The sequence below is a fragment of the Schistocerca americana genome, chromosome 3 (assembly GCF_021461395.2).
Source record: "Schistocerca americana isolate TAMUIC-IGC-003095 chromosome 3, iqSchAmer2.1, whole genome shotgun sequence".
In the NCBI taxonomy this organism is placed as follows: Eukaryota; Metazoa; Arthropoda; class Insecta; order Orthoptera; family Acrididae; genus Schistocerca; species Schistocerca americana.
This window is the reverse complement of record NC_060121.1, coordinates 987,005,172-987,023,768: the sequence shown is the minus strand read 5'-3', so window position 1 is coordinate 987,023,768 and position 18,597 is coordinate 987,005,172. Positions and strand designations below refer to the sequence as shown.

Below are 18,597 nucleotides of genomic sequence, written 5' to 3'. Positions count from 1 at the left end.
TACGAGGAATCACTTAAACTTTATCTCCAGACTATAATACGGTTGGCGATTCCAAGGTGGAAGCCCCGTACTAAGGTATGCTTCCCATCGCAACTCAGTCTTCGTCGGCAAAAGACACCTTAAGTTGGTTTAGGAGGCCATTGAAATGGAAAGAAGTACATCAAGAGACTTGTCTTTCGAAATTGCTATTCCAGCTGTTTGTGAGCTACTCTATTGCACCTCTCAAATTAATCATTTGAGTATCAATATTTGTAGCTCTTCAGACCTCTGACTGTCAGTACTCCAGTCTTTAAGATGGGCTTTCTCGTAATGCGGGAAATAACATGTCACCGCCACGTCTCAAATATAAACAGATTTTATCGAGCGGTTTTGGAAGAGAATACTGTGTTTTATCCGAGATGTGAAAAGCTACCAAAAAATGTGCGAGGTAAGGTGATCTCCAGAAAATTTTCTCTTGTGTTTTTCTTGGCTGCTTACAAATAAATCAGTAACGTTACATATCTGTCGTAGTTGGACAGTGGTATTAGTGCAATGTTACTATTATTACCAAAAGAGAGGTTCTACATATGGAGTACAATACGTAAGTATTTGACACTGGCACAACTATCAAACGATCGTAAAAAGAAAATGAACATTTTAACTTTTTACTGTAAAATAACTTGTTTGGAGATGACACTTTCGGCATACAACGAAGTAGTAATCGCAATAAAATATTATTGCGTAAATTCAGATTTCAGCAACCTACGCGTTCAGGCCGAAGAAAAAAGTAAAATATCTTGTAGATAAAGGACGGATGAAGTAATTTCCTTCATTACTTAACCATTACCACTGCTTGAGACTTAGAGATATGCCGTTAATATTTCATCGAACCTTCCTACCATGCAAAGCGAGCTAAATACGACACGAAAAGATGAATAAATGTTCGATAGATTATGAATCATACAAATAAACTAACAGAAAACCGTTATTTGGTTCAAATGGTTCAAATGGCTCTGAGCACTATGGGACTTAACTACTGAGGTCATCAGTCCCCTAGAACTTAGAACTACTTAAACCTAACTAACCTAAGGACATCACACACATCCATACCCGAGGCAGGATTCGAACCTGCGACCGTAGCGGTCACGCGGTTCCAAACTGACGCGCTTAGAACCGCACGGCCACACCGGCCGGCGAAACCGTTATTTGTTCGTCTCATAACGTGATAAAGGAAATAAAAGTATTTATCACGAACATTGATTCATAATTTATTACGTACCGATGTCCGGCTTTCTAAATTAAAAGTGTAGGCACCCAAGGAAACTGAAATTTGGTGCCTTATTTTATACTTAGAGAACAGTCTAGACTACAGTGACTATTACGAAATATGTTTAGAACTTGAACTGAAAATTCAATGTCTGCCTAAATAAATGAAACAGTTCTGCGCATGTCTTGTTTCAGTAATGCAATAAATATTTTTCTTCCTTTATTGCTCTACCCACAGAATTAAAATGCCCAACGATTTTGGACTGTAGCAGAATTTACTTTTTGGATTGGAAATAGGAAGAGGTTCAGTGACTGTACTGAGTAGACCATTTTACATTCTCTCACCAACGGAAGTGTCTCTGCAATGACTGTAAGTGAACAGCTGCAAAACTTTAATAAACAGTAAATTGTTGTTTTCAAAGAAAGATTTTTTGGTGCAATGGAATAACTTGCATATTCGCTTGTAAAGAACACAATTTCTTGACTCAGAACCTGCACTGAACGTCTGTAGCGCAAGATGTTGAAGAGCTCAGTTATCCCGGTGAGACTAATCACTAAGAAGAAAAATTTCTACCACAAGACATGTGTTTTGGGTAATGCTAGTAATAATAATCCATGAAAGTTATACGGTAACTAGAACTAATCAACACTATTGCCACGACGTTGAAAATACTTCCTGCGAGGTAGACAACCCGCTCACCTCACTATCTGTGGGAGTATCGGTCGCTGTCTACACGTGTAGAAAAAATTACGCTGGTTGTTTTCGATGATTCATTTGGCTGAAGCGATTGCACTGTTGTGTGAAAACTTGCAGCACAAGTACAGGGAATGGCTAACACACCACATTCTTACGAATAACGTGGCTTTTACAGCTACCAAGTACTGTCAGTCACATTCCACGTTAAACTGTTAAAGTTCGTTTACGATTTCCCAGTAAAGCACTTATTGGCGATAGCTGCTTTTCTTTGTGCATACATTCTGCAATGAAACAAAGAGAACCATCAATAATGTCACCATATTTTGACACAGGGAAAAAGAAATAGGATAGTTAAGAGTGTAGGGTTACACAAAAAAGCGGTTACGAATTTCTCAATCCTACACATAGATTTCATTACAGGTGGGATCTGTAAATCTATTTGATCCCTTGTGTAACAAGCATGTTAATAGCATTGCAGACAGTACACTGGAAACATTGAAATAACATTGCGAGTTGAAATGTTAATACATGTGAGAGATAACTTAAAAACCACATACGTAAAATATACAAAATGCACTAAAAACGAATCCATAATTGAAAGGAAACGCAGTGAGCTTATCGATCCTACAGAAATGAAGACAAGATGAAAAGACTGCTGGCTTTTTTAGAGCTTGTAATGTGTGGTTATAACCTCCAGTGAAGTACGTTGCGAAGCCCGTTGCGGAAGCAGGAATACTGCGACTAGCTGTGTCATGTTGGCAGTCGGCCACGTCGCAATCCGAAGAGAGCGAACTCGCAGAGCCGTCGGCGTGCAATCAGGTGGAAAGTCCGGAGAAGTCCTGCGAGCTGTTTCCTGTCCTTGTTGTTTCTAGGCATTTCAGTGGTTCTCTAAGCGCTATAATTCGAGCAGCATCTGGCACTACGTCACCAGACATGCCACATTCCTGTCCAGATGGCATGTTTACACTGAACTGACTGTTACTGCTCATAGCAGATTCTCTGACAGAACACGTACTCTACCGTACAACCTTGACTATCATATCGGGTATCCGACATTTGATAGTAGCAGAATCTCATGTATTCTGGCTTTGAAGCAACAAACATTCAGGTGAATTTTCACGAAGGTTTATGCGGTGCTATCGGTATTGTAAGCGCGTTGCCTGCGGTCCCGCAGGGCTTAGTGTTAGCTCCTATATTGTCCATTCTGCAAACAAAAGTTGGCGGATGGGGAGGCTGTCCCGTATGGCAATGAAGTAATTTTATTTAAAACCAATGTTAACCTTAACTTCACAGCTAGGTAACTCCAGCGACATGCAAACGCATCTAGCTAGCTATGCAATTTACTACTTCCTAGCATATTAAAAGAGCTCGCAGTCAACCTTGTGGTCACTCCTACTTGATGTATACACCTTTTACAGTGCATGGCGTCATCGAGCAGGCAACGGATCAGTGAGGAGGTAGCTGACCCTGTTGAGGATGGCACTTCTTGATGTCTGGCCTTATTGTGTTTAGCGAACAGACAAAGCGTATTACTCGATAATGAGATTTCCACTCTGCAGCGGAGTGTGCGCTGATATGAAACTTCCTGGCAGATTAAAACTGTGTGCCCGACCGAGACTCGAACTCGGGACCTTTGCCTTTCGCGGGCAAGGTTCGCAGGAGAGCTTCTGTAAAGTTTGGAAGGTAGGAGACGAGGTACTGGCAGAAGTAAAGCTGTGAGTACCGGCCGTGAGTCGTGCTTCGGTAGCTCAGTTGGTAGAGCACTTGCCTTGAAAGGCAAAGGTCCCGAGTACGAGTCTCGGTCGGGCACACAGTTTTAATCTGCCAGGAAGTTTCGTATTACTCGATGTCTTACTAGTTTGACTCTTTAGACTAGCGAATTCTGAGATATTCGTTGCCCTGCTGACAACACGTTAAAGACCGAGCGGGGTGGCGCAGTGGTTAGACACTGGACTCGCATTCGGGAGGACGACGGTTCAATCCCGCGTCCGGCCATCCTGATTTAGGTTTTCCGTGATTTCCCTATATCACTCCAGGCAAATGCCGGGATGGTTCCTCTGAAAGGGCACGGCCGACTTCCTTCCCAATCCTTCCCTAATCTGATGAGACCGATGACCACGCTGTCTGGTCTCCTTCCCCAAACCAACCAACCAACCAACACGTTAAAGGTTCTAACTCACACCACTTGGTGTTCAATTGAGTGGAGCTCCGAACCGTTTAAGGTTGCTGTGTCCCTTGCAGCAGACGCCTGCGTTCACTAATCTTACTATATTTGTTTTACTATCTTATTTTACTGGTGCTTGGTGCTCTTATCGGGTTCTCAGCATGACTTAAAAAACTATGTTTGGGGACATACGGACAGCGTAGTACCTGGTAAGAGATCATAATAACATTTTACAGTAGCTGGTGGAAATATAGGTCTTTTAGATATCTAAGGAAAGGAAAGTGGTTAACAGTACATTAATTTGTACTGAGATGATACTGCGATACAATAATCTTGTTATAAAATTACATCCGTCATGTAATAAATTAGGCCATACGTAGACATACACTAAGGCCTCAGAGCTGGAGGAAGCTCACTGAAGAACCAGGCCGCTGTAGCTCAACCTGCTTCTGCACTGTGTTCGTTACTTTCTCGGTCAGAAGGCCTAGATATGTGGAATGCCTGTTTCAACGTGACGCACCGTGCCTTGTGTGATGCTCATGCTGTAGGATTTTTCGTTGTTGTGGTCTTCAGTCCGAAGATTAATTCGATGCAGCTCCCCACGCTACTCTATTCTCTGCAATCCTCTTCGTTTCCAAATAACTTCTGCATTCTGCATCCTTCTGAAACAGTTTACTGTACACATGTCTTTGTTTCTCTCTAAGATTTTTATGCCCCGACACTTTTCTCCACTACTAAACTGGTGATGTCTTGATGTCTCAGAGTGTGTCCTATCGATCGAGCGCTTCTTCTGACCGGGTTGTGACGTAATTTTTCGTCTCCTCGGTTCTATTCAATACCTCCTCGTTAGTTAGGTAATCTATCCATGCAATCTTCAGCATTATTCTGTAACGCCAAATTTCAAAAGCTTCTATTCTCTTCTTGTCCAAACTGTTCATCGTCTGTGTTTCACTTCCATACATGGTACGCTCCATAAAAATGCTTTCAGAAAATACTTCCTGACACTCGAATCTATACTCTATGTTAAAAAATTTCCCTTCTTCATAAACGGTATTCTTGCCATTGCCAGCCTGCATTTTATCTCTCTTACCCCTCGGCCCTCATCAATTACCTTGCTGCCCACATACCAAAACTCTTCTACCACTTTAAGAGTCTCATTTCCTAATCCGATTCTCTCAGCATCACTTCATTTAATTCGACTAAATACTATTATTCTTGTTTTACTTTTGTTAGTGTTCATCTTATATCCTACTTTCAAGACACTGTCCGTTCCGTTCAACTGCTTCTCCTAGCCGTTTGCGGTGTCTGAGAGAATCGCAATGTCATCGGCAAACCTCAAAGTTTTTATTTCTTCTCCCTAAGTCTTATTTACTTCTCCAAATTTTTCTTCTGTTTCCTTTACTGCTTGCTCAATGTGCAGATTGAATAACGTCGACGATAGACTACAATAGTGTCTCATTCCCTTTTCAACAACTGCTTCCCTTTCATGCAGCTCGACTGTTATAACTGTCGTCTGGTTTCTGTACATGCTGTAAATGGCCTTTCACTCACTACATTTACTCCTGCTACCTTTAGAATCTCAAAGAACGTATTCCACTTACAATTGTCAAAAGCTATCTCTAAGTCTACAAATGCTAGAAACGTAGGTTTGCCTCTCGTTAACCCATCTTCTAAGGTAAGTCGTAGGGTCAGTATTGCCTCGCATGTTCCCGAATTTCTCCGGAATCCGAACCGATCTTCCCCCAGGTCAGCTTCTACCGGTTTTTTCATTCTCCGCTAAAGAAGTCGTGTCAGTATTTTGAAACCGAGACACCTGTCAGCAGCTGCTTTCTACGGAATTGGAATTTTTATATTCTTCTTGAAGCCTGAGGGTATTCCACCTGTCTGTTTCACCTTGCACAGCAGATGGAAGAGTTTTGTGTTGGCTGTCTCTCCAGTCTGAGTAGTTCTGACGGAGTGTCGTCTACTCCTGGGACATTGTTCCGACTCAGCTGTTCTGTCAAATTGTTCTCGCAGTATCATATTTTCCGTCTCATCTTCATGTTCATCTTCATTGTGGGAATACACTTGTAAAAAATACGTCGCGTCTGTGACGGTAGTTGCGAAGCAGCGGTCCGGTGGGCTCCGTAAAAAAGTTCCGCCGCCGTGAGAGCTGCATTGGCGTGTCTTGAGAAACAGGGCGGCAACAGGCGAGACTTCCTGCCGCGGCGCGCATTGGGAAAGCCGTGCTGTCTGACTGTCTGTCTGTCGCAAGGGCTGCAACGGCGGCGTCCGGCGGCGGGGCGGCCCGGGGCAGCAGCAGGTGGGAGGGCGGCGGCGGGGGGCGAGCCGCAGTCAGCAGGTAAAGTGCACAAGTAGCCGTATTGGAGCGGTTTATTCTGCTCTTGGTCTTGTGGATTCCAGAAACACTGTGCTAGTGCCTTAGGCTTACGGAAAGTTGAAGGGGAGAGGGAGATGTATACAAATGTATTGTAAACTCCGTCCCTTGAAAATTTCGCTCCTTCGTATCCCCTCTGTGTTACCCCAGATGACGTGTTAGTGACCTCATTTGTACTAAGATTTCAGCAAACGCGAGGTGCCTATTTACTTCCACCGCCCTGAGGGGAGTACACAAGTTCTAATTGATGTTTACCAACCTGCAATCTTCTACAGTTGTCCCCTGCGCAGATAAGAGCACGTACGTCGTGAGTCCGTTATTTTGAGGCTGTAATAAACTCTTACCGAGGAACTGATACTGTATGAATAATTAAATCTTCAATCAGATTTTATTAATATGGGATGCCAGTCGCTTTTTACTAGTAGATTACTATAAACTGCACAATTACATTCCATCTTCAACTATTTTAGTCCTGTCTTCCTCAGTTGCGTGTAATATTACGGTATGTTGATAATTTTTACTTATGGACCGTCTGACAGCAACAGAATAAAACACAATTTTAGTGCCATACGCGTTTCGCCTTTATTTTCTGCAAGGCATCATCAGTGGCAGGTTGCGTGCACAATTTCTTACATATTACGCTCCTGTTGCAGTTTTGGTGTTATTCTTCTTCTTACGAATGCCAATTTGCGGTTTTTCCCCACATTCCACAGTACTATGAACTCAACACTTGTTTCAATGCAAATTTCAACACCAAAAATGCAACAGGAGCGTAATATGTAAGAAATTGTTCACGCAACCTGTCGCTGATGATGCCTTGCAGAAAATAAAGGCGAAACGCGTATGGCACTAAATTTGTGTTTTATTCAGTTGCTGTCAGACGGTCCATAAGTAAAAATTATCAACATATCGTAATATTACATTCCACTTTATGAATCACAACTAATTTCCATTCTTCACTCGTTCATAAAAAGTAAACAGACCAATGAACTGCGTCTTTGCGTAGTTACATATACAAATAACCACAGATTGCTAATTAAGTCCTTAACCGATACCAACTAAGGCAGCTGAACGAGGTCTGATCATACAGCCGAACCACTTAGCCTGCTGTTCAAGTAAGGCGTGATCCGAAGATCTCCGAAGAGCTTCGTCTGCCTTTTCGTTTAGCAGTTGTTTACTATTCTGATGGTTATAACGGAATGATAGCCTGTTATTGAGAGATGCTTTCACATGAAATGCAAGTAAATTCGCTGTTTAGTTTTTCTAATATTATGAACTGAAGTTGATTATTTTGGTGCGCAACTTCCGAACGCAGCAGCTAGTCGCGGAGAGGGACCGCAATATAGGCGGTTTTTCTCAAGATACCCGTAGCTGACACCACATTACGTCATCTTCCCACTGCTGCCTTCTCAACTGCTCCAAGAAAAGCTTCTTGTACCTGAATATTACAGGCCAGAAATATTACAGGCTGTGTAAACTTTCTTTTTCTTCCCTTTATTGTTATTTCGCGCCTCAGATGAGGCGTGGCCGACAGCAGGCTACGTACGCCGCTCTTCGGCCGACAGACACAACAGACAGCCATAGAAAATAGAGAAACATATAAAGCATGGCAATACATGATGAACATTTCACAATATATTAGAAGTCGTTAGACGGAAGGCACTGTACACAAAGGGTGCCATCAGTTGAACAGACGAAGACATCCAGTTGGAGACGCGAACGTAGGAGAACACCGATGAAAATAAGGCTGTAAACCTGGTGCTATCTATTTTGAAGAAAAGTTCAGACAAGGAAGGACTGAGATCTAAATTAGTAATGAGTAAGTAGTTATTATTTTGATAAATGTAGTTAGTGAATAGTGATACTTTAATCATTAATTAGCTGGAAATTGTTGCCTCTTCGAAAGGAACAATCAATGGAAATTATAGAGTAACCGCTATTATACAGTCTGGTTTAGTTTCTAGGTGGCACACACGCACACTGGCGGAGAAAAGTGAGTACACGTAGAAAGACGGCGTCGATTTTGATCCAATGACGGCATAATCCACTTGGGGGTAGTAGATGTACTGACAACGTTTTCAACGTCGTCCGCCAAGAGACAGCGTAGTGGCATAGCTACCAGAGGGCTATCTGTGTCCACTCTTTGATACGGGATGCTCAGAAGAAAAAGGTTCAGTTTGGTGCAAACGTGGCGTGTCAAGCAAACAGGCAGCCGTGCCACGGAGACGCAATCGTGCTTCCTACAGCCAACTGAGCGAGTTTGAAAGGGGCCAAATTGTGGCCTTCCGAGTGACGGGATTGTCCTTTCGGAGAATTGCCACACAGGTTGGACGTGCTGCTTCAATTTTGCAACGATGCTAGTATCAGCAGTCACGTGGTCATCCACACACACGTAGACGAGTTCCCGGACGTCCACGCAGCGCAGATGTCCGCCAGAATCGTCGTATGGTAAGGGCAGACAGCACGGGTAAGAGGGTTTCTGAGCCCAGACGTGTCAACAAGAACTGCATTGAAACGGTTAATTTGCTTCAAATCGCTCTGAGTACTATGGGACTTAATTTCTGAGGTCATCAGTCCCCTAAAACTTAGAACTACCTAAACCTAACTAACCTAAGGATATCACACACATCCATGCCCGAGGCAGGATTCGAACCTGCGACCGTAGTGGTCGCGCGGATCCAGACTAAAGCGCCTAGAACCGCTCGGCCACTACCGCGCCGGCAAATGAGAGTCTCCACACCTACTATTCCAAACTGGGTTCCCCTATGTCCCATCCGGCCTACAGGAATACTGGACTGAAAAGAACCAAATTTGTTCTATAACAGCACGCCCAACTCTCAGGAGTACGGAATAAGGAGTAAGGAATGAAAAAAAAATTTTTTTTTCTCTGTCTCGTACCTAACCTACACAGAATCTTTCCTCGTCTTCTGTAGCACATTTCTGTCCAAATTTCTGTTCAACATATATAATGACGAACCGGCATCACGTGCTTGCAGTGTCTGCCTAACCGTCAGCAGTCCCCTCCTTGATGTCTACTCGAAACATAATCATTTCATATGACAGACTCTGGGCGGCTATTATCCTTACATAACTATTCTCCACTGGATAAGTCAAGATGCAGATACAAGAAGGAAACATATTTAAAATCTACGTTTCACGCGCATTAAATTAAATTCACAACTACCCTGAAGCAAACAGAACACAGCGTGTTGTTATCAATGGAGAGACGTCTACAGACGTTAAAGTAACCTCTGGCGTGCCACAGGGGAGTGTTATGGGACCATTGCTTTTCACAATATATATAAATGACCTAGTAGATAGTGTCGGAACTTCCATGCGGCTTTTCCCGGATGATGCTGTAGTATACAGAGAAGTTGCAGCATTAAAAAATGGTAGCGAAATGCAGGAAGGTCTGCAGCAGATAGGCACTTGGTGCAGGGAGTGGCAACTGACCCTTAACATAGACAAATGTAATGTATTGCGAATACATAGAAAGAAGGATCCTTTATTGTATGATTATGTGATAGCGGAACAAACACTGCTAGCAGTTACTTCTGTAAAATATCTGGGACTATGTGTGCGGAACGATTTGAAGTGGAATGATCATATAAAATTAATTGTTGGTAAGGCGGGTGCCAGGTTGAGATTCATTGGGAGAGTCCTTAGAAAATGTAGTCCATCAACAAGGGAGGTGGCTTACAAAACACTCGTTCGACCTATACTTGAGTATTGCTCATCAGTATGGGATCCGTACCAGATCGGATTGACGGAGGAGATAGAGAAGATCCAAAGAAGAGCGGCGCGTTTCGTCACAGGGTTATTTGGTAACCGTGATAGCGTTACGGAGATGTTTAGCAAACTCAAGTGGCAGACTCTGCAAGAGACGCTCTGCATCGCGGTGTAGCTTGCTCGCCAGGTTTCAAGAGGGTGCGTTTCTGGATGAAGTATCGAATATATTGCTTCCCCCTATCTCCCGAGGAGATCACGAATGTAAAATTAGAGAGATTCGAGCGCGCACGGAGGCTTTCCGGCAGTCGTTCTTCCCGCGAACCATACGCAACTGGAACAGGAAAGGGAGGTAATGGCAGTGGCACGTAAAGTGCCCTCCGCCACACACCGTTGGGTGGCTTGCCGAGTATAAATGTAGATGTAGATGTAGAAGTTCTTCCAATGTTTGGATGATGAACCATTACGTCTCTGACCGTAATGTTTCCATCAACACGGCACTCCTTCACAATTGTTAGTCTCTTTCTTCTAATTCGCTAAAGCCAAAGTAACGCTTTACGTTGTAGATATATGAAATAGCAAAAAGGGCGCCCACAGCAGTCAGTAATAGTTCAAGTTATTACTGCCGCTGATGAAGATGGTGTCATCTTTGACAATCTTTGAAGCTACGACTTCCGCAATGGCTTCTACGGTTAGTACTGGGTATCAAATCGCATACCAAAACTGCTTTGAAACCTGTCTCCACGATGTCACCTATGCTTTAATTGGAACAACTATATATTCATCTCCACTAACACATATCCGACAGTATCCGACGGTATCCAGTCGTAATGTACCACAGCTTTACGCCTTCCGTTGTTCCTTTGTAATAACCAAGTTTCCACAAACAGTTGATTTGTTTTGCATTTGTTGAGCAGTGGCAGATGCATTTTCCTGAACTTCATTCATCTATCTCGATCCTACCATCATTCGACTTACTTTTTCATACTGATGCTACAGATCTTCCTTCACCACCAAGACACATTGATTGGTTGGAGACGCAACCATATTCGCTTGTAACCAGTGGCAACGTAGTATTAAGTAGGAGCACTAGGTGGTCCTACCACTTCCAGGACTTTGGCTTCGGTATCCGTAATCATTTCATCCGTCTTAGCAATTTCTGTGCATACTGCCGTCAAACACATGACGAGAATGTAGTCCAAAGGCTCACTGAGACAGCATCGCGCCGATTACTCGCGGCAAAGTGGAAGTTTCGCCTAAATGCCCTCTTCGAGACGCCACCCGTCCGCAGTGGTCCAGCCTAAACTAATCACGTGTCACACTCACTTCCTCTTTGCCTGAAAACAAAAATTCTTCCTCTTATCTCATCCAACGGCTACCTATTGCTTCCTCTATCCATACACTTCATAATATTCACTTAATTCACTACATTCGTTCCCACAGAAGGTGGGCTAAGACACCTCACATGCTGCTGTGCTGTCACCACATCCAAAGGCCTTCGTCATGTTACTCCCTATTTCGCTCTACTGTGTACCTGTACCACGTCCTTATTTGTTCAGGGTGAAGTCCACCAGCTCTCACTCTCAGCCAAGGAAAACAAGCAGGCCTTTCCTTTCATTTTCAAATCCCCTTCTCCAACCGCCCCTGCTACCCCCTCCTCTGACTCTCCCCCACCCTCTTCCTTACCCCCTGCCCCCCCCCCCCCCTCCCGCCCTCACCGTCTCCACTGACATCTACAAAATGGCTGCATTGTTTAACAGTGGATTTCCCTAACGCGGAGAACATGACAACTTCCGTTCGTATAGTCTGGCACTTAGGAATTGAAATATTTCGTTCACTCGTCATACTTAATGGTGCGATATCATTTAGGCAAGTGAATGTCTAGTTCAGTTATATGATTTATTGATTTGTTGCCTGTCAGCTACAGTTGCAGTTCAATGAGTCACCACAATCAAGTATCGAACGTCTACAAAATAGCTGTGGAGTAACCAAGTGCAGAGAGTATTGTATCCTGTACACTGAAGGTCGTGTGAAACAATGTTGTTATTGAGAGCGTGAAAAAAGCAAAATAAGGCGCTACCTGCGTACAGGCGTCAACGACAATTTCTCGCTCGCTTTAGACAAGAGATCCGTATTTCTGTGTGACGCATTCAGGCTGGAATCTCACTATAGCTGTCGGGGATGGGGCACTATGATGGCGAAGGCTTGTTAAACAGTCAAAAATTACACGAATACTTAGTTAAAGAGTTTATACCCTCGGATACTGCAAGTCAAAGCGTTACGTAGTCACAGAGGATGAAAACGACATAAAGTGTTCTATTTTTATAGATACGGGGGACGGGTTGAAAACAAAAAAATCCTGTCAGGAGTCTTTCGCCACCGGGACAGCTTTGAAATTTCAGCAAAAACCTGGGAAGAGCACAGTACTCTGTGTTTTCATACGTGCTATAACTATGAATTGGGCATTATTAGTATTTGCAGTGGGGGGGAAAAAAATAGCTACTCGCAACTTTGCTGGGAACGACATCATTCTATTAGGTGACGGAAACTAAAGCAAGTTTGTAAAGAAGCGAAAGACAGGTGACTGCCAATTAACGTAATTGGGGAGCGAACGGCGGCACGTTCGCAGTTCAGCAGATTGGGAGCGTTTTGCGGTCGCAGAGTAGGGGAACGTGCCCGGCACGTGTCTTCGGCATTAGCCGAAGCCACGGAGGCAGCCACTGGTTACACAACTTTACGCTGCGCGACTCGAGATTCCGGTCTTCGTTCAGAGAGTTCTGACGGCTAAAACTGCAGGCGGGCACCGGCAGCCTGTGTTTCCCCCCCTACGATCACAGAGCTTTCCGGAAAACGAGCCTGAAAACAGTGTGCTAAGGGTAGAGGAACTATCAAGCAGATGTCTGATGTACGCGAGCACTAAGCAATCGTGAACAGAAATTATGGAGATGTAAACCGAAAGTACCACAAGCGAAGGCCAACATTTTGTGTTCCGCCACTGGGAGAACGTGTAAGGGTACCGGAAATATAATTCTACGTTTCTCAGATTCCAGATCCCGAGATGGTGATAAAATTATTAGTGGTTTGCCAAATTTGTATTACGTTAATATCAGAACAGTTATTACGGAAATACGTCTTTAAATACCATGCAAATACAAACGTGGTACAGTGCCTAACGTACTGAAATCACGTTTAGGACGAGCGTAGTTCAATTCTCTGTCTGATTATCCGAATTTAGTTTCTTCGCAGATTGTCTACATCATTTACCACGAGTACGGCGGTGGCTGACTAAAGGCCGATTTCCTACGTCATCCTAGTCCGTTTCCAGTTTTCGCTCTGTCACTAATGGATCCAATCACGACAGGACGTTAAATAATGACCTAATCATTATCCATTTCATAGTCACTGCATTTAGAATGTGTGGATTCTTATGAACACCTGCTATGGTACAAGATGTCATCCGAGGGGTTACCAGGACATATTCCGAAGGATTACGTGTAGCATATAAATGATGTATTGGATAAAATAAGGATATAAGTAAGGTTTTATTTGACTTACGATATTGGCGATATTGTCGTTTCAGGTTTATTGTAATATTTTTACTCACTGGTTGGAATGTATGGTGTTAGCAATCCGTAGCCACTGTTTCATGGAAGCTTTCACAGATTAGTGACGAACGATTTTCTGGAACTTTGCGAGATTCGGTGAAACGATGAACGTCGTTTTCCCAACAAGAGCTCTTTTGTCGTCGTCGTAGGGATATTAAGAAGTGGTTTGCTGAGACAAGTACTTATGTCTAGACCCTTTCCAGCTTTGTGAATATCGCGCAGCACAATGCAAGGTTGACACTGTCATAAAGCTTCTAAGGTACACGAAATACAACTATACTATTCACTATAGCTGCCTTCGAACACTTTACCCGGAGGAATATTTAGGACTCTGTATCCGCGTTATGTGCACAGAACTGTTGTCACAGGACAAAGAAATGACGTTTTCGATGGCCTCGTAAACTGAGCAGAAGGTAGCCCGACTCGCTACACTTGGAATTATTTCTGGAATTCGCGCAGACCGTGTCACAGAGTGAAGCATGCCGGCCGAGAGGGGAACTGTCCCGTCAAGTCAGTAACCGCCTGCCTTATTGACAGAACCGGGAGAAAAACACGTGATGGATTTGGCATCCCGCCAACATTTACCCGTTACTTTTCGCATTTGTAGCGCGGCTGCTGGCGGGCGGTGCTCTAGAAACGAGAAACACTCCTCTATCGTTGAAGGTCAAGGTACGGAATCAACACGTGAACGTATACATCTGTGGGGCCCTTTTACCAGAAACGACATTTTTCCGCCCAGGAAGCCTTCCGTTGTCACTTGGACGAATGTTGCCACAGCCCACCAGATGATGCTAATATGCTATCCTTAATACGTAAAAGACTGTTGATCATTAAATTTTTCGTACTGTAATAGGGGATGAAGCATCTGCTAAAGCGGTTTTTTCCCTTCGTGAAAGAGCTTTAGCACCAAATTATCATGGTAAACTCAAGTAAATAACTAGATTTCGGGATTCGACTCTTAGGATTTCAATTATATGTGTGTTACAGAGTAACAATTTTTTATGTCGTCTCCGCTCAGTGGAGAAACAAATTCTTCCGCAAATCGCTTTTGTACTGCAGTGGAAGCATCCACTGAATTCACACTCTGGAAACGCTGAGAAGATCACAACCTCAGCCCTTAAAATTTTGGATAGTTGTTCCTTTTATGAAGCTCATTAGACGCTATTTCTGGCCTAGAAGTATTATTGGAATGCTGTAGAACAGCAGCTAAATTCGTCGATAGAACGCTTGTGGCTAAGTGTACGTTGAACGGTATGTCCTAAAGAGGTCGGAAACTCTCACTGCTGAAGGAAAACGACTGCCGAGGTTACAGCGAGCACTCGCCCGTGGGTGATTGGCAATAATATCCGGAGTATTGGTTTTGTCGCACGTGCGGCTAAAAAGTGGTCTAGAAAGTTACCGTAGCGACGTAATCTGAAAGAGGAAATGTTGTCATGCGAGACGAAAGTGTGTACCCGACGAGAATCGTTGCGGTGAGCAGGCGTGTATTCGTATTGCACTAACACACAGAGTTGCAGGTATGCCATCGACTCTGAATGCAAGTGTACCGCAAGAGCAACAACAGCACGCTGTTTAGCAGAATAACTGCAGCTTCGTAAGAAACTCGAAGTGTGAGCTCCATCTGCATGCCAAATCGCGCAATGATAATTTATAGTGTGTGGACTCGTACTTAGGAAGGCAGCGCTGAGATTCTTCGCTTCAAAATTTCCGTAGTTTTGGTTCAAATGGCTCTGAGCAATATGGGACTTCAACATCTGAGGTCATCAGTCCGCTAGACTTGGAACTACTTAAACCTAAGGAGATCACAAACATGCGTGCCCAAGGCAGGATTCGAACGGGTGACCGCAGCAGCAGCAGCGCGGCTCCGGACTGAAGCGCTTAGAACCGCTCGGCCACAGCGGCCGGCTGCGTAATTTTGCTAAACCACTTTGAGATTAATTCTCGGTTGGGATTACAGCTGAAACGTTGCCCGGTCTAATGCTACATCGTTAATGATGGAGCTCTAATTGCCCTGCTCCCGTAGAGCAACAGAAGGCACAGAAGAAGAGAAGATATTAAGGACGCGAAGATAAAAAGCGGGTAGGAACACTTGTTGCTGGGACCTATGTTCGGGAAAAATTGTCGTTGTACTGCGCGTAACTTCGACGAACCTTGACAGTACAATTATGATCACGCAGGTGAAGGGATTTATATGTGTTATATTCTCGGTGCTACTTTAAGGAATTACTTCTCTGTATAATTAAAAAAAAAAATCCCCTTGGCGATTAATGGTGGTGTATTTCAACAGGTACACTTTGTAACCCTAAGTCGCTCTTAAGTAGTAGACATGCAACAAGTTGGCGAGAAAACGGTCCCTCGTTTTTTAGCTTTCCAATAGATAAGCACAACTGGTTTGGGAAATCTGAGAAGCCGAAGTTTACTTCTGGGTTCAAAAATGGTTCAAATGGCTCTGAGCACTATGGGACTTAACATGTGAGGTCATGAGTCCCCTAGAACTTGGAACTACTTAAACCTAACCAACCTAAGGACATCACACACATCGATGCCCGAGGCAGGATTCGAACCTGCGACCGTAGCGGTCGCGCGGTTCCAGACTGAAGCGCCTAGAACCGCTCGGCCACACCGGCCTGGCTTACTGCTGGGATTGGACCACTTGTCGCTTCTGGAAATGACGTAACACCGCGAAGGATCATGAATTTTGTGATCGATGTAAATGGTAAGGGAAGTTAAGTGCAATTTAAAGCGGATAAGAAGGTCAAAAATAGTCGCACAGCTACAGAGCAGCGTACTGGCGCGTATCGTTGAAGAAACCGTTGTGGTGTTTGCGTCAAGTCATATAGGGATGTAAAAAAAAAAAAAAAAAAAAAAAAAAATCTGGAAAATCGGTCTGGAAAATGGAACTCTTGTCCGTAATAGAGCTCATTATATGAGGTGTCTCCCAGGGTGATGCGAAGAGATTAACTTTACGTCGATATCGAGGTCGTGCGTAGGGAGATAGGGAGAACTACTAGCTCATTTGTACAAGTACGCCGTCGAGTTTGTGAGGAAAGAAATGTTCAATGTGTGTGAAATCTTACGGGAGTCAACTGCTAAGGTCATCTGTCGCTAAGCTTACACACTACTTAACCTGAGTTATCGTAAGGACACACACAGCCATACCCGAGGGAGGAATCGAACCTCCGCCGGGACCAGCCGCAGAATCTATGACTGCAGCGCGTGAGACCGCTCAGTTAATACCGCGCGGTGACTTTGCGAGGAACTTGTTCCGATGGGGGTCTGCGCTGACAGAAGGACACTGTCGACAATATTGAGCTAGGACTGGGGTTCCGTACTGGAGTTGCCGCCAGCTCTCGTTCGGCGAGAGTGGACGTAATCTGTCGCGGACGGTCGAGTAGAAGCGTCACTGAGAACACAACGAGTGTTGTTGGACCACGCGTACGATTCCTCCGTTCGACACTGGAGACTCGGGCTGCAGCACTTGTGGTAGTGAGGGACGGTGCGGCTAAGCTACGGGGAGCAAAGTGGCGGACTCACCCTTCTTGGAGCGCCTGCGCGCCGCTCGGCCCTCGCGGCCGGCGGCATCGGCCGCAGAGGCGGCCAGCAGCAGCAGCAGCGCCAGCAGCAGCAGCGGCGCGAGCCTCGGCGTGGTCCAGTCCATGGCGCTGGGGTGGAGGAGGAGTGCGGGAGCGGTGCGGGTCCGTTCGGTGCGCGCTGCCGCCGACGACTGAGTGGCGAGCGGCCGTCCCGTGGCGCCTTAGCGCGCGCCGTTCACCTGGCTAGCCTATATTTTCACTTCCCACTGCCGCGCCTCGCCCGCTCTCCACTCGCCGCGCCGCGCCGCTCTATCACACGTATTAGAAAATGCGCGCGCGCGCGGGGGACACCCCCCCCCTCCTCCCCCAGACCACTCTGCTGCTCTGTCGGCGGCGGCCCCCACCCCCACCCCCACCTCCACCCCCACCCGCTGCTGCTGCGGCGGCGGCGGCACGGGTACGGCGGGCGTCGCGCGTGCCGGTCGCGCGCCCCGGCGTGCAGCGCTGCTGCAGGTGAAGGGCGGCCTTGCGGCCGGCCAAGGCTGGCCGGCGCTCCGGCCGAACCACCCCCAGCCGCCGCCTGCCGCGCTGGCCGCAGCCCGCGCCACTCCGTCACCGTCAGCTCAGCCGCGGACACGCACACGCGACAATTGTCCACTTGTGCGTGGAAAGGTACAGCGGGGCATAATGTCGACGGAAAAATCATAAAGCCTCGCCGACAGTCTTTTCACTGGACTGACACCGGAGAGCTGCACAACAATCGGTTGACAGCAGGTGGCGGCCGCACGGACTCCATTTATCAGACCGCGTCACACGTAGTCGGTTCACTACGGTCCGGGACTGAATTTCTGTACGGGGAACTGGTAGCGCCGTTAGGTAACAAATGCGGAACTGTGCAGATAAAAGCACCACTCCCCGCTGCGATCTCCAATACCACCTGATGGCGGGACAAATTGCTGACGTGGTAATGAAAGTAGACTCAAAAGGTTCTAACGGTGTTGCTGTTCTGAGAAATGGTTGTTGTTGTTTTCAGTCCAGATACTGGTTTGATGCAGCTCTCCATGCTACTCTATCCTGTGCAAGCTTCTTCATCTCCCAGTACCTACTGCAACCTACATCCTTCTGAATCTGTTTAGAGTATTAATCTCTTGGTCTCCCCCTACGATTTTTACCCTCCACGCTGCCCTCCAGTACTAAATTGGTGATCCCTTGATGCCTCAGAACATGTCCTACAAACCGATCCCTTCTTC

The 18,597-nt window shown here is 45.4% G+C and overlaps 1 protein-coding gene across 1 annotated transcript in view; it reads right to left on the bottom strand.

Annotated features, from left to right (window-relative positions):
- Positions 1-17,611, bottom strand: part of LOC124605434 (laccase-4) — a 205,223-nt gene extending 187,612 nt beyond the window's left edge. The window contains exon 1 of the mRNA XM_047137100.1: positions 17,349-17,611. Within this exon, the coding sequence (XP_046993056.1) occupies positions 17,349-17,472 (124 nt within the window). The 5' untranslated portion in view covers positions 17,473-17,611. The remainder of the gene's footprint in view (positions 1-17,348) is intronic.
- Between the last annotated feature and the right edge of the window lie 986 nt (positions 17,612-18,597).